General features: G+C 58.9%; 1 protein-coding gene across 1 annotated transcript in view; it reads left to right on the plus strand.

Annotated features, from left to right (window-relative positions):
* Positions 1-2,604, plus strand: part of SND1 (staphylococcal nuclease and tudor domain containing 1) — a 490,888-nt gene extending 488,284 nt beyond the window's left edge. The window contains exons 20-24 of the mRNA XM_084617794.1: positions 22-91; positions 890-1,003; positions 1,372-1,575; positions 1,920-1,964; positions 2,241-2,604. Coding sequence (XP_084473920.1) covers positions 22-91; positions 890-1,003; positions 1,372-1,575; positions 1,920-1,964; positions 2,241-2,306 — 499 coding nt within the window. The 3' untranslated portion in view covers positions 2,307-2,604. The remainder of the gene's footprint in view (positions 1-21; positions 92-889; positions 1,004-1,371; positions 1,576-1,919; positions 1,965-2,240) is intronic.
* Positions 2,605-15,283: the final 12,679 nt, after the last annotated feature.

Here is a 15,283-nt window from a genome sequence, read left to right on the forward strand (position 1 = left end):
CCCGTGTTCCCTGCTGGCCAGGTACCGGGCCCGCGTGGAGAAGGTGGAGTCGCCAGCCAGGGTGCACATCTTCTACATCGACTACGGCAACGTGAGTACCTGGCCCCTCCATGGGGACACCGTGGCCAGCTGGGCGGCCGCCGGCACGTTGACCACCCCAGCGGCCTGGCTAAGCAGAGCCAGCGGCAGGGCCGCTTGCCTCCAGCACGACCAGACCTGGGCGCTTTGAGATCCGCAGGGCAGAGCCGTGCACAGGAGGCCCCCTCGTTGCCCACTCAGCCCCAGCCTTGGGCTGGTGGTTGCCAAAGCTTGGCTCCCCTCCCGCACCCTGCTGTCAGTTCCCGGGGTCATCGCACGATGGCCAGGCCGAGTCCTGCACCCGGCAGCTGTGTCTGGGCCTGGGGGCCGCGGGGCAATCTGCCACGGCTCGGTGCCTAGGCTCGGCGGCTTTCCCTCCCCAGCCACCACTGGAGAGCTTAGGGGCACGGGTGTCAGCAGCGAGCTGACGAAGGGCCAAGCCGCAGCGGCCCCAGCGGACGAGCTGAGACGGGAATGCGGGCGCGGGGATCACACGGTTCCAGTGCAGAGGGTCGGAAACCTGCCCACCCACCTGGCACCCAAGCTCTGAGATCCTCGGGCTGGGGGTAAAGCAGCACTGGTCTCCCTGCCCCCACCCTGCTGTGTATCGCCCGGGGCAGGCGCGGCTTGGCTGTTCCCCTCACTGCCACACTCGGGTCCCCGCCTCGGCCGGGCTAGGTGCTCGGCGGGGGGAGATCCTCTGGCCCTGCTGCGCTGCCATGACATGCAGCGGGAGAGCTTGCCCGCCGTGCCGGAGCGCCCGCCGCCCTGGGGGGCCCCTGACCCCACAGTCCCTTTGCTCTCTGTGCAGAAGGAGACCCTGCCCTCCACGCGCCTGGGCACCCTGCCGCCTGCCTTCAGCACCCGCATCCTGCCCGCCCAGGCCATCGAGTACAAGTTTGCCTTCATCCAGGTGCCACAGGATGTAAGTATGCAGGGGCAGGGATCCCAGGGAGTGGGGCAGGGGCGGGGCTCCCCATGGAGGTGGAGCGGGGGGCTGCCCATAGGCGCAGGGCCTGGACCCAACCTGCCCAGAGCCCTGCTGCCCACAGTAGACAAAATACATCTCTTCCCGACTCCAGGGAGGGGCCGATCGCATCGGCCAATCTCTCCATGTGTCCATCTCTGTCCAGCCGTCCCTCCCCTTCTCTGTCCGGCTTTGCACACCCCTCCGGCACACTCCACACTGCCCCTGTGCGCTCAGTACCGGGCCTGGCTCCCGATGACGGCTCCGGCCACGCGCATCGTCCGTGCCCAGCCCTGCGGCGACGGTCTCTCTCCCGGCTCTTCCAGGATGACGCGCGTGCCGACGCGGTGGACAGCGTGGTCCGGGACATCCAGAACACCCAGTGCCTGCTGAACGTGGAGCACCTCGGGCCCAGCTGCCCCCAAGTCACCCTGCAGTTCGCCGACTCCAAGGGCGACGTGGGGCTGGGGCTGGTCAAGGAGGGGCTGGTCATGGTGGAGGCGCGGAAGGAGAAGCAGTTCCAGAAAGTGGTACATGAACCCCTCCCCTGCGGAGCGGGAGCAGGATGGGGGGGTCCATGGGCTTGGCCTGCGGCTCTGGCCCAATGTGGGGGAACCACGACTTGAGCCTGACCCGGGCTTTGATGATTTCCTGCTGACACCCCCCCCACACACACACACGCTCACTCACTGGGGGTGACGGGAATTGTCTGACTCAGGCCCCCCACGCTCTGATCTCGCTGCTGAGCTCCCCGGCCCCGGGAATCCCCAGGTGACCTGGCACGGCGGGCAATTGGGGGGCATGGCTCGGGTGGGGCCAGGCCCAGCGGGAGGGAAGCATCCCCATCCCCCGTGACGGCCTTTGTCTCGTGCAGATCACCGAGTACCTGAACGCGCAGGAGCTGGCCAAGACCAACCGGGTGAGTCCAGGCCCCTGCGCCCGGCCCAGATCAGGCTTCGCAGCGGCCTGTCCCCCAGCCCCAGGGCAGCTGGAGCAGGGCCAGTGCTGGCTCCTGCTCTGCAGGGGAGGCCTGAAGGCTGGTTGGGGTGGGGTCAGGTTTGTGTGGGTGGGGAGCACAGTGGGAGGGTCTGGGGGGAGCAGCCAGGCAGGGGGGCCTGTGGGGCAGGGCGGAGGGGGAGCAGGAGGCCTCTCCCCGGCCCAGCACGGCTCTCACCTCTGCCCTTCTCCCCTGCAGCTGAATCTGTGGCGTTATGGCGACTTCCGGGCCGACGACGCGGATGAATTCGGCTACAGCCGCTAGGGGAGGCCCCGGGCTCCGGCCCCACCGCAGCCACCATGCCGCCGTCTCTCCTTCATCTCCTCCCCAGCACCGCCAGCCGCCATGTCACCGCAGGGCCGGGGCCTGGCTCTACATCGCCCCGCCCCCCTTGGCCTCGGCTCCACGACCCGGGCAGTGAGCCGGTGGGGGTCGGGGGGGGGGATCTTGGCCCCCCGCCCCAGTCCGACAAACAGGGGATCTGCCCTTGCCTCTGTCCTGCGCGGAGCTGGCTCTGGCCTGTATTTAAAGCTTTGGAGGCCCAATAAAGTAGTCGAGTGCTGCCCTGTCTCTTTGCGGCCAGGGCCCGCCGGCGTGGGGAGGAGCCGGGGCCTCAGTTAGGTACAAAGGGCCATTTCCGGTTTCCCGGCCTGGCGCGGAGAGGGGGGCTGGCTTGGGAGGGTCTGGGCTGAGGGCGCATGGCCGAGGGGGCAGTCTAGGGGGCCTGGCCTTGTGCACAGGCACACCTGTGAGCAGCCAGGGATGGAACCCAGGAGTCCGGGGGAGAAGGGCCCTTGAGCTGGGAAATGCCAGGCTTACACCAATTCGGGAGGGGGTCAGGTCCTGTGTGGACTGGGGGGGATCCCAGCTGTGATGTGGGGCAGGGCTCCAAGGCTGACTCCCCATTTCTCCTGCCCTCCCCTTGTGCTATGGCTCTGCACCCATCCCCCTTCGGTGGGTGCCCCTGGCCCTCCCTACCCATTGGGGTCCCCCCGGTCTAACTCACTAGATGTCCTGAGGAGCTTGGCCTCATTCAAGGTGAGTCAGGGGTTTATTTGCCTCCCTTCCTCCTCCCAGGGGTGGCCATGCCGTACCCTGGGAGAACAGAGCCAAGGGGAAGCCCGAGCCCGTTGCTGCCTCCTGCAGCTGCCCCAGCCAAGGGGGTCATGGGCTGGGGCGGACAAGGGAACTAGTCCAACCCCTGCCATGTTCTCCTGAAACGCCGACCCCCTTCCTCCCTGAGCGCCTTGATCCCACACAGGAGCCCTCCTCCTGCCTGTGTCCCCCACTTTGCACCCCAGTGCCAGGCACCCCACCACCATCGCCTGGCCCCGAGCCTCATGGCCCCCCTGGCCCTCCCACCCTGCTGGGCACTACCCTGCCCAAAGTTAGAAAGGGCAAAGCTGTGACCCAGGTAATTACAGGCCTGTCAGTCCTACATCGATCCCGGGCACGGAAATGGAGCAGCTGGTAAGGGTCTGGATTAATAAAGAATGACGGGAGGGTGATGCGATGAATGCAGATCCGTTTGGGGGCATGGGGATGGAGCTGGCATTGTTCTTTGGAGGGGTTACGGGGGCGGGAGCAGCAGGTGAAGGTAGCTGGTACCTGCGGTGCAGTCTCAGACTTGCTTTCACATGACAGTTTCATTAGGAAACTAGAATGCTAAACAATGAACCTGGCCCAGGTTAAATGCTGGCTGACAGGTCTCACGCTGTCATTGTTAGGGGACCCTTACAAGCAAGCGGGTGCGTGCCTGGGGGGCCATAGGGCTTGGTCCTTGGCCCTGTGCGAGTTAACACTTTTATCAGCGATCTAGAAGAAAACATCAACTCATCACTGGTAAAGTGTGGAGATGACACACAAATGGGAGGAGTGGTAATTGGTGAGGAGACAGATCACCGATACAGCGTGATCCGCACTGCTTGGTACAGTGGGCGTCAGCAAACTGGGTGTTCTGATGTCAATGTACATCTAGGAACACCGAGTGCAGCCACGCTTACAGGATGGGGGACTCTGGAGAAGATTTGGGAGGCCATGGTGGATAATGAGCTGAACAGGAGCTCCCAGGTCAGGCTGTGGCCGGAAGGGCTGATGTGATCCTGGGATGCAAACAGGCATCTCAGGTAGGATCAGAGACGTGATTTTACTTCTACACTTGGCACTGGTGCGACCACTGCTCGGATCCTGTGCCCAGTTCTGGTGTCCACGAATTGAGAAGGATGTTGATAAATGAGAGGGTTCAGCTATGAGAATAATTAAAGGGTTAGAAAACCTGCCCTAGAGTGATAGACTCAAACAAAAGAACAGCCACACTGGGCCAGACCAAACATCCATCTAGCCAGTGTCCTGTCTTCCCACAGCGGCCAATGCCAGGTGCCCCAGAGGGAATGCACAGAACAGGGAATCATCAAGTGACCCATCCCCTGTTGCTCATTCCCAGCTTATGGCAAACAGAGGCTAGGGACACCATTCCTGCCCCTCCTGGCTAATAGCCATTGATGGACCTATCCTCCATGAACTTATCTAGTTCTTTTTTGAACCCTGTTATAGAGTTGGCCTTCACAACATCCTCTGGCAAGGAGTTCCACAGGTTGACTGAGTTCTGTGAAGAAATACTTCCTTTTCTTTGTTTTAAACCTGCTGCCTATTAATTTCATGTGGTGACCCCGGGGAAGGAGGAGGGCTAACCAGCATGGCCTGACTTTAGGAGGGAGCTGAGGTGGAACTGGGGAAGGAGTAAATAACACTTCCTTTTTAGAGTAACAGCCATGTTAGTCTGTCTTTGCAAAAAGAAAAGGAGTACTTGTGAAGTGAGCTGTAGCTCACGAAAGCTCATGCTCAAATAAATTGGTTAGTCTCTAAGGTGCCACAAGTACTCCTTTTCTTTTTGCAAACACTTCCTTATTTGCTTTTGTAATGATGCTGGCTTTGGTAGGACCCAACTGAGAGTACCAATTCAGAACAAATTGCTTAGAGCAGGGCAGTGACAGCCCCAGGCTGGGGTTTCTGTGCACACCAAGGGAAACCAAACCAGCCAGCCAGAGAAGGCTTCAGTTTCACCCCACTGGCTAACCACTAGTCACCCAAGCAATTCCCTCAGACACTCCAGTTTCCCAGTATCCCCACCAGGGCCACTCGTTATGGGGACGACTGGTTATGAAAACCAACACCCCAGTAAAAGAACAAAGGTTCTCTCGATCCCAAAGGACCAAGCCCCAGACCCAGGTCAATATGCAAGTCAGATCTTACCCACAAATCACGCTGTTGTCAACCCTTTAGAATCTAAAATCTAAACGTTTATTCATAAAAGGGAAAAGAGAGAGACGAGAGCTAGAATTGGTGAAATGGAATCAATGACAGACAGTGATGGCAAAGTTCTTGGTTCAGGCTTGTGGCAGTGATGGAATAAACGGCAGGTTCAAATCAAGTCTCTGGAGAACATCCCCAGCTGGGAGGGGTCCTTCAGTCCTTGGTTCAGAGCTTCAGTTTGTAGCAAGGTTCCTCCAGAAGTAAGAAGCAGGATTGAAGACAAAATGGAGGGCTTTCCAGGGCCTTTTATATCCTCTGCCATGTAGTTTGTGCTTCCTTTGTCTCAAATACAAGCTGCCTGGAAACACCTCAGAGTTCTGTCCCTAGGCAGGTCCCTGCCTACCTGGCTGAGTCCCCAGGTGTGTCTGCCTTCTCTCAGTGGGTCACTTGTGTTGCTGATGGTCTTGCATGGGCCATCCAGCAGGCTAGGCAGAGCTGACACCTGGGGTGTCCCCCAGAAGCAGAGCACAGGTTTGAAATACAGACAGGACAGAGCCAGTACTTCTAACTTTAACTGTAAAAATGATACACACACACAGACAGCATCATCCTAACCAGCCAACCATCACCTTGTCTTATTTCAGAGGAGCAGCCGTGTTAGTCTGAAAGAACAGGAGTTCTTGTGGCACCTTAGAGACTAACCCATTTATTTGAGCATAAGCTTTCGTGAGCTACAGCTCACTTCATCGGATGCATCAGCTGTAGCTCACGAAAGCTCATGCTCAAATAAATGGGTTAGTCTCTAAGGTGCCACACGTCCTCCTGTTCTTTTTGCGAACCTTGTCTTAGACACCTCATTTTACCCCCTTTATACAAGATTTGGTGCCACTACAGGACCTTGGTTGCAACAGTGATCTATACGGTCCCAGGTCATGTCAATAATGTCTCAACTTTCTCCACACCAGCCATGATTTATAGACCTCAATCATATCCCTCCTTAGTCATCTCTTTTCCAAGCTATTTCGTTTAGCAAAGAGATGGTTAGGGGGTGACTTGATCACAGTCTGTAAGCACCTACCTGGGGGACAGAAATTGGAACAGAATTGCTCTTCAAGCGAGCAGCCACGGGTCTGAAAAGATCCAATGCTGGAAGTTTAAGCCGGATGAATTCTGACTCAAAATAAGGTACAAATTTTAACGGTAAAATGAACCATTGGAACAATGTGCCCAGGATGGTGGTCTCTCTGTCACTGGCGAGTGGGTGCTTTCTCCAGCCCAGCGAGTCGCGCTTCCTCCATGCAAACCCCCAAGAGAGCTGTGCCATCCACTCCCCCAGCATGTCATGGGGCTGCCCCATTCCTCTTCATCCATTTTTTCCGAAAATGGAACCGTTCTATGCAGCTATTCCCCACCCCATTTATTGCCCCAGAGGAGGAGCCCGAGTTTGAGGCACTGAGCCTCCGGCATCATCTGAAACCTTTTCAGTAGAGACACATTCAACCTATTGTAGGTCATAACTATTTACAGCTATAAGGTGAGAACCCTTGTAGCACTTTACCCGTGAGCCCTGGGGGAGGAACAGCCGTTTCCCAGTCCCCAGGGCTGTTCTGTGCCCTGCAGAGCCTTTAACTACTCTTCAATCCAGCCCGTTACCTTGTCACTAGGCACAGTTTGTCCCAGCCGGGCGACCCTCGGAGGGGGCAGCTTGGGGCCTGAGGCTTCTGGAGCCACACTGCAGTACTTTGCACACATGCTCCTTGGCCTGACACGTCTGCTTCCGCAGCTCCAGGCTTGCTGGGGTGCCGTCTCTGCCCCTTGCTCTGCAGCTTGTGGCTCTGGTGCGCCCCTTCCTTTTCCACGCGCTGGGTCTCCACGCCGTGGGGCCGCTTCGCTGGGGGATGTGCTAGGCTGGTCTTCTGAGCTTGCATCCCCTTTGTCCTCCAGCCCTGGGGGTGGAGCTTTCGGCCATCTGGCCACATCACCCAACTTATACGTCCTTTCCTTCTATTTCCCTTACCCGAAATCAACAACCCGAAAACAACAAGCTGTAACCTTGTCTGTTCCTGGCCTCCTTGCTTAGAATCTAGTTTACAAGCGCTTGGCTTTGGAGCCACAGCTAACCAGCAAACTGTGCAGCTCCTGTCGGCTGCCCCACTCTCATGGTTTTTGGGGTACCCAGGATGTGTCACCTTGTTACCCCCTTGCCCCCAGCTCCCTGCCATCACCAGCCTGTGAGCCCCTCACACAGCTCCTCAGGGCTAGGCCAGCCCTTACTTTGCCTGGCAGGTTAACGGTAAGTGCACCCCTGCGATATCCAGCCCCTGACACTGGCTGCTCACAGGTGTACCAGGCGTGCTGTTCCTGAAGGAACGGGATGATCTTTCTCCACTAGAGTAAATGGTGGATTCTCTGTAACTTGAAGTCTTTAAATCAAGGTCTGAGGACATCAGTAGCTCCGCCAGAGGTGAGGGGCCTGTTACGGGAGGGGGTGGGCGAGGTTCTGTGGCCTGCAATATGCAGGATGATCAAGATAGCTCCTGGCCTTCCAGTCTGGGAGTCTATAGACACAGCTTGTAATATTCAGCTCAGGGCATGCCCTTGGCTTCACACCACAGCACTGAGATCTATTTATGGTGAAAACAGGACTAGGGTTTGTCAGAGTCAGATTCAAGACTCACAAAATTTGTCAGACCACTCAGTGTCTTAGCAAAGCGCTTTGCCAATGCACCCAGATACACGAGCCTTGAATCTGACTTTGACAGGTTGTTATCAAAGACTCAAGTTATAGTGAGTAAGAATATTGGAAACAAAAAGTTACATGTAAACCAAAATCATAACGGGCTTGCTAGAGACTAGATTTCGCTGCACGTGAACAGGTTCTCTCGCGGTCACGGGGGATGACGAGTTCCAGGGGCGGGTGCCCCCTCTGCTGTGGTCATGACGGCGAGTGCTAAGGATTCCCAGAGCCGGTCTTTCCTTCAGGCAGCCAGGCCTGGCAGTGAGCGTCCACCGCAGTAGCGCCTAACCGTAGGTGCGGGGAGGGGAGGGGAACCTGGGCCCACCCTGCTCCCTCGGGTTCCCGCCCGGGGCCCTGGGAAACCAGTTATCCTCATGCAGAGCTCAGGGCTCCGTGTCATTCCCTGGGTCGCTTCCTACCCTTAGGCCTGCTTCGGGCATCTCCAGCTGGCAGCAGCTCGGCGTCCCCGCGGTCAACCAGATCTCCGCGGCACGACAGGGTCCCCGGCTGCAGCCCTCTGGAGTCTCAGCGGCGCCTCGGCGGGAGCCCACAATGCACAGCCAGTCGTCTCCTCGGCCAACCAGACTGGAGCTGCTTCCTTTTATATGCACCCTCCACCAGGAGCATGCCCAGCAAGGGCAAGGGGGCATGACCCAAAGTTAAGCCCTGCCTGACCCGTGTGGGGTTGGTACACCCAGTCACCCTCACTCAAAGTTGTTCAGTGTTTTCAACCAAGGCTGGTTGAGACCCCATTTTCATGGAGGCAAACGCACTGTCCAGTGACCTCCTAGGTGCAGGATGCGGGGTGTCTTCTGGAAATACCACCCCCTGCCCCAACTTCATTGTCTTTGCACACAGAGATGAGATAATTCCCCCAACCCCTCCGGCACTTGTTCTTTCCTGGGTCTCCTTTCCTCTTGACTTCACTTCTCTTTGTTACCATTGGACTTTGTGTGTAAATGGGCATCGGGTGTCTTAGCCCCCAGTGCGCCCCGGACACCCGCTTGGGAGTACAGTTCCTGACCTCCGGGCTGGAGGAAAACCTCTTTGTCACCTTTGCTGGTGACTAACAACTTGCTATCAACTTTGCAAACATGTTGTCAGCCTGGACAGGTGCAACTCCTTACCCGGTGTCTGTCCCAATGACAGTAATGATCAGTGTGACTCCGGCTTCCACTTGCCCCCTCGCCTGATGTCCTCTGGTGAACTAGAAATGTGCACCCCAAAATCATGAGCTTTCTGTGACCCTTCTCAGTTGGCATTTTGGGGTTCTGGGGTCACACAGGCCTGGTACCACCCTTGAGTCCGGGGCCAAGGGGTGGCGGAAGCCAGCGGTGCCATGGAAACCCAGCAGTGCTGGTGGCGAAGAAATTCTCACTTGTGCTGAAGGGAATTGGGAGCCAGCCGGGTGTGAGGGGGTTGATGCCAGGATTTCAGCTTCTCACACACACAGCTGGGACCTCGCTGTGAGGGGAATGCCCGCCCCCCACCCCCATCTCTGCCTACGTATCTGGTACTGCCTGCAGTCAGGCCAAGCGTGACTTTATGGGCCCCAGCTCCGTGAGCCGTTGTCACGGCGTGTGGGGGAGTCCAGGCCCTGCACCCCTCTTCCTGGGATCCACTGAGACTCTCAGCCAGCCAGTAAAACAGAAGGTTTATTGGACAGCAGGAACACAGTCCACAACAGAGCTTGTGGGTACAACCAGGACCCCTCAATCACGTCCTTCTGGGGGAGCAGGGAGCTTAGACCCCAGCCCTGGGGTTCCCTGTGTTCCTCCACCCAGCCCCAAACTGAAACTAAACCCCCCCAGCAGGCTCCCTCCTGCAGCCTCCATCCACATCCCGTCCCCCTCCTGGCTCAGGTGACAGGCTCTCAGGTCTCCCCTCCCCAGTGAAACCCCCCTGCCACATTCCCAGGTCAACACTCCCCCCTCCCTGCTCTGTCACAGCCCATCACCATGATGAGGAGCCAGTGGACAAGCTCCCCAGGGTCCCAGCCCTACCCAGGCGGGTGAGGGAGTGGGGGTCGTGTTCATGGCTCTTTGCCCTTGGCCTCCCTGCTGGGTCGGAAGGAACCATTTTTAAGCCCCGGCTCCCGGAGTCAGGGGATTTCAATCTTCATTTTAAAAGGAAGTCTCTTCCATTGGAGAGAAAAGCTGGAGACCTCTGCCCTGGGTGTGACCGAGGCAGGGACGCTGCCTGAGTCTGTAGTGAGCCTGAGCCCACTGCGCTGAGAGGGGGACGCTGCCCTGTGCAGCTCTGTGTGGGTTTTAATGCCCAGTCCCCACTGTTCTGGGGGACCCTGCCAGCCCCACTCCTGCAGGCTGCCCCCCCCCGACACCAAGCTGCTGGGGTGGGAGGGAGAGTATGGGGAGGGGAGTGCAAGGATGTGAGGTCAGGGTTATGTCCCTCAGTCGCAGCATGGTACCACAAGGGGTATTATGAGGGCTGCCCCCCCCCCAAGCATCAGGCACTGGGTGTTGCTGGACATGGGATACTTTATCCATAAGCTGCTGGCACCACTGTATGGTTGCCCCTTCCCCAGTCCCACCTCAGCCCCCTCCTGGAGTCAGGCCATGCTGGTTAGCCCCTGTTACAGCTGGGGAAACTGAGGCAGTAGACACTGGCAGCAGAGCCAGGTGTATAACCCAGCTGTCCTGGAGCCCAGCCCCTTCTCTGCTCCGGGCTGGGCAGCCCTGAGCCTGCACCCCCCAGCTGGAGAGCCTCGCTGCAGGGCTGGGGCTTAACCCCGTCTCCTGGGCAGCAGACACCTCCCGTTCCCAGCGCTGGCGGCTGGGGCATAAACATTATCATTTAATTGCTGAGCCTCATTAAGCGCAGCCCCAGGGGCACACGCTCTGGCATGGCCGTTGTGGGATTTATGGGGCAATAACACGCCCAGCCCTCCATGGGTGCTGCAGGGCCATCCATTAGGGTTATTTAATGCCAATTACCGGCGATCAGGGCTGCTGCTGGCACCAGTGCTGACAGCCCCCGGGATTTAGGGCCCAGCATAGGCGTGGCCCTCGGCACAGAGGAGCCGCTGGCTTTGTCACCCCCAGCAGCGCTGGCCCTAAAGCTGCCCAGCTGCCTTCACCGGGAGATTTACGGCCGCCGACCCCAGCGTGAATGCTCCTTTGGGGAGGGGAAATGGGGAACGAGTCTGGAGAGCCTGAGCAGGGCACAAGTTCCCGGGGCTCTAACACACTGCGTCCAGCCGCAGCCGCCCTCCCGGGGCAGACCTCAGCCCCATGGCCCCGGCCTGGGCTCACAATAGCTAGCCGACGCCCGCAGGGAATATCTTCTGTTCAATATCTTCATAAATGATCTGGAGGATGGTGTGGATTGCACTCTCAGCAAATTTGTGGATGATACTAAACTGGGAGGAGAGGTAGATACGCTGGAGGGGAGGGATAGGATACAGAGGGCCCTAGACAAATTGGAGGATTGGGCCAAAAGAAATCTAAAGAGGACCTGCTTGATCTAATCGTACTGGAGCAACTGTATGAACAGTGCCCTTCCGACCTGAGGCTGTGGCTGCTGGACAAAAAGCTCGAGAACCCCCAGCACGCAGGGCAGCTGGCCGACGAGTTTGTGAACAGTCGGTCAGGGGGTAGCCGGGAGGAGTCCCAAAAGAACAGACCCCCCCCCCCCCCATGCAGAGAGAGAGTCACCATGGGGCCTCCCAGTGGGGAAATAGGGAGAACCCCCTCCAGAGGGGAACGCCTGGCGTCGGGCCCCTCCGACCCGCTCGAGGGGACCAACGTGACCTGAGCTGCTATCACTGTGGCCAGAGAGGCCACGTACGGACCCAGTGCCCCGGGCTCAGGGACAGACTGAGCAGACCCAACCTACCCAGGGTTAACTGGGTAGGGACCCAGCTGGATGAGGGGCAGACGACCCAGGCAAGGGGGGCTGCCAGTTTACCACCTGCTCAGGGGGGAAGAGTACCCCAGGCCAACTCCGCCAGAGGGCTGGAGGCTCTGGACTCAGGGTGCTCGGTTTACAGGGTGGGCGCGGGGTTGTCCCTCCGGAGAGAGTGCCTTGTTCCCCTGGAGGTGGATGGGAGGAAGGTCAATGGATACTGGGATACGGGCGCGGAGGTGACGCTGGCCCGGCCCGAGGTGGTGGCCCCAGATCGGGTGGTGCCCAACACCTACCTGACCCTGACAGGGGTGGGCGGGACCCCATTTAAGGTGCCCGTGGCAAGGGTACACCTGAAATGGGGGGCCAAGGAGGGCCCCAAGGATGTGGGGGTACACCACCATTTGCCCACTGAAGTTTTGATGGGGGGGGGGACCTAGAGGACTGGCCAAGCAAGCCCCAGACTGCCCTGGTTGTGACCCATAGCCAGAGCCGGCAAGGGGCACTGCTCCCTGACCTCGGGGAGGGTACCGCACCGGAGGCGCAGGACCCTACCCTGGTGGGGAGGGAGGGCCGAGGGGCACGGCTCAGAGAGGCAGAGGCCTCAGACCTGGCCAGCGAGAGGGAACCGGGCCCCGTCCCTTCCCCAGCCGCTGAGTTCCAGGCCGAGTTGAGGAAAGATCCCTCCTTGCGGAAGCTCAGGGACCTGGCCGACCTCAGTGTGGTACGGACCATGAGGAGAGGCTGCCAGGAGAGGTTCCTGTGGGTGAAGGGGTTCCTGTACCGAGAATGGGCTCCCACAAGGGAAGTAGAGTCCTGTGGGATCAGGAGGCAGCTGGTGGTCCCCCAGAAGTATCGCCGCAGGCTCCTGTACCTGGCCCATGACATCCCCCTCGCAGGGCACCAGGGAATCCGGCGCACCCGGCAGAGGTTGCTACAGAACTTTTACTGGCCCGGGGTCTTTACCACGGTCCGGCAGTATTGCCGATCCTGCGACCCCTGTCAGAGGGTGGGGAAGGCCCGGGACAAGGGGAAAGCGGCTTTGAGACCTTTGCCCATCATAGAGGAGCCTTTCCAGAAGGTGGCCATGGACATCGTGGGGCCTCTCAGCAAGACGACCCGCTCGGGGAAGAAATACATCCTGGGGGTGGTAGATTTTGCCACCCGCTACCCCGAGGCAGTGCCCTTAGCTTCCATTGAAGCAGACACCATGGCCGATGCGCTCCTGACCATTTTCAGCCAAGTGGGGTTCCCCAAGGAAGTCTTGACAGACCAAGGCTCCAACTTCATGCTGGCCCTGCTCTGGTGCTTGTGGGAGAAATGTGGGGTCCGGCACGACTGGGCCTCAGCTTATCACCCCCAGTCCAATGGGCTGGTGGAGAGGTTTAACGGGACGCTAAAGATGATGCTGAAAACCTTTATGAACCAGCACCCGCAGGATTGGGACAAGTACTTACCTCACCTGCTGTTCGCGTACAGGGAGGTGCCCCAGGAGTCTACCGGATTTTCGCCTTTCGAACTGTTATATGGAAGGAGGGTGAGGGGCCCCCTGGACCTGATGAGAGACGAGTGGGAGGGGAAGGCCACTCCCGATGGAGAGACAGTGGTGGAGTATGTCCTGATCTTCCGAGAGAGACTGGCTGAACTCATGGGCCTGGCCAGGGAGAATCTGGCCAGAGCCCAGAGGAAGCAGAAGGTCTGGTATGACCACACGGCACGGGCCCGTGCCTACGCCACCGGGGATCCAGTGATGGTTCTCCTCCCCGTGAGAAAGAACAAACTACAGGCCGCCTGGGAGGGCCCTTTCAAGGTCGTCAAGCAGCTCAATGAGGTAAACTATGTGGTGGAGCTGTCGAACCGGACGCACCACCACCGGGTGTACCATGTGAATATGATGAAGCCATATTATGCCAGGGGGAATGTGGTGTTGGCCGTGTGTGGACAGTGGGAGGAGCAGGGAGATGACCCTTTAGTAGATCTATTCCCTGGGACCAGAGCTGGTTCCCCGCGGGAAACAATTCCCCTCTCGGATCAGCTAACCCCTGCCCAGCAAGCTGAGGTCAGGGAGGTGCTGCATCCGTACCGACAGCTGTTTTCCAACCAGCCTGGACGCCCTAATCTGACTGTCCACCGGGTGCAGACAGGGTCGCACCCGCCGGTATGATGCTCCCCCTTCCGAGTCACAGGGAAAATTGCTCAGGACCTGGAAAGAGAGGTCCGGCACATGCTGGCTTTTGGGGTGATCCAGCCATCGGCCAGCCCTTGGGCCTCGCCGGTGGTGCTGGTCCCCAAAAAGGACGGGTCGGTCCAGTTCTGTGTGGGCTATCGGAAGCTCAATGCCATCACTGTATCGGATGCCTACCCCATGCCCAGGCCGGACGAGCTCCTAGACAAGCTGGGAGGAGCTCGGTACCTTACCACCATGGACCTTACAAAGGACTACTGGCAAGTGCCGCTGGATGCAGATGCCCGACTGAAATCGGCCTTTATCACCCCTCTGGGGCTCTATGAGTTCCTGACCCTGCCTTTCGGCCTCAAGGGAGCGCCGGCCACCTTCCAGCGCCTAGTGGACCAGCTCCTGAGGGGGATGGAGAGTTTTGCCGTGGCGTATATTGATGACGTCTGTGTCTTTAGCCAGACCTGGGAGGACCACGTGTCCCAGATTAGACAAGTGCTGGACCGACTCCAGGGGGCTGGGCTGACTGTAAAAGCGGAGAAGTGCAAGGTGGGGATGGCTGAAGTATCTTACCTGGGCCATCGGGTGGGGAGCGGCCGCCTAAAGCCGGAACCAGCCAAGGTGGAGGTGATCAGAGACTGGCCCGCTCCCCACCCCAAAAAGCAGGTCCAAGCCTTTATTGGGATGGCAGGATACTACCGAAGATTTGTGCCCCACTTTAGTGCCATAGCCATCCTTATCACTGAGCTATGCAAGAAGGGGAAGCCAGACAAGGTGGTCTGGACCGAGCAGTGCGAGGAGGCTTTCCGGGCGCTGAAGGAGGCTCTGGTCAGTGGCCCAGTTCTGGCAAACCCAGACTTTGACAAGCCCTTTGTGGTGTTCACCGATGCCTCCGACACGGGACTGGGGGCGGTGTTAATGCAGAAGGATGAAAAAGGGGGAGAGACACCCCATCGTGTACCTGAGCAAGAAGTTGCTACCCCGGGAGCAACACTACGCGGCCATCGAGAAGGAGTGCCTGGCCATGGTGTGGGCCCTCAAGAAACTAGAGCCCTATCTCTTCGGGCGGCACTTCACCGTCTACACCGACCACTCTCCCCTGACCTGGCTGCACCAGATGAAAGGAGCCAACGCCAAACTCCTGAGATGGAGCCTGCTCCTGCAGGATTACGACATGGACGTGGTCCAGGTGAAGGGAAGGGCCAACCTGAT

Source organism: Lepidochelys olivacea (genome assembly GCF_965140295.1).
Source record: "Lepidochelys olivacea isolate rLepOli2 genome assembly, chromosome: 1".
Classification (NCBI taxonomy): Eukaryota; Metazoa; Chordata; order Testudines; family Cheloniidae; genus Lepidochelys; species Lepidochelys olivacea.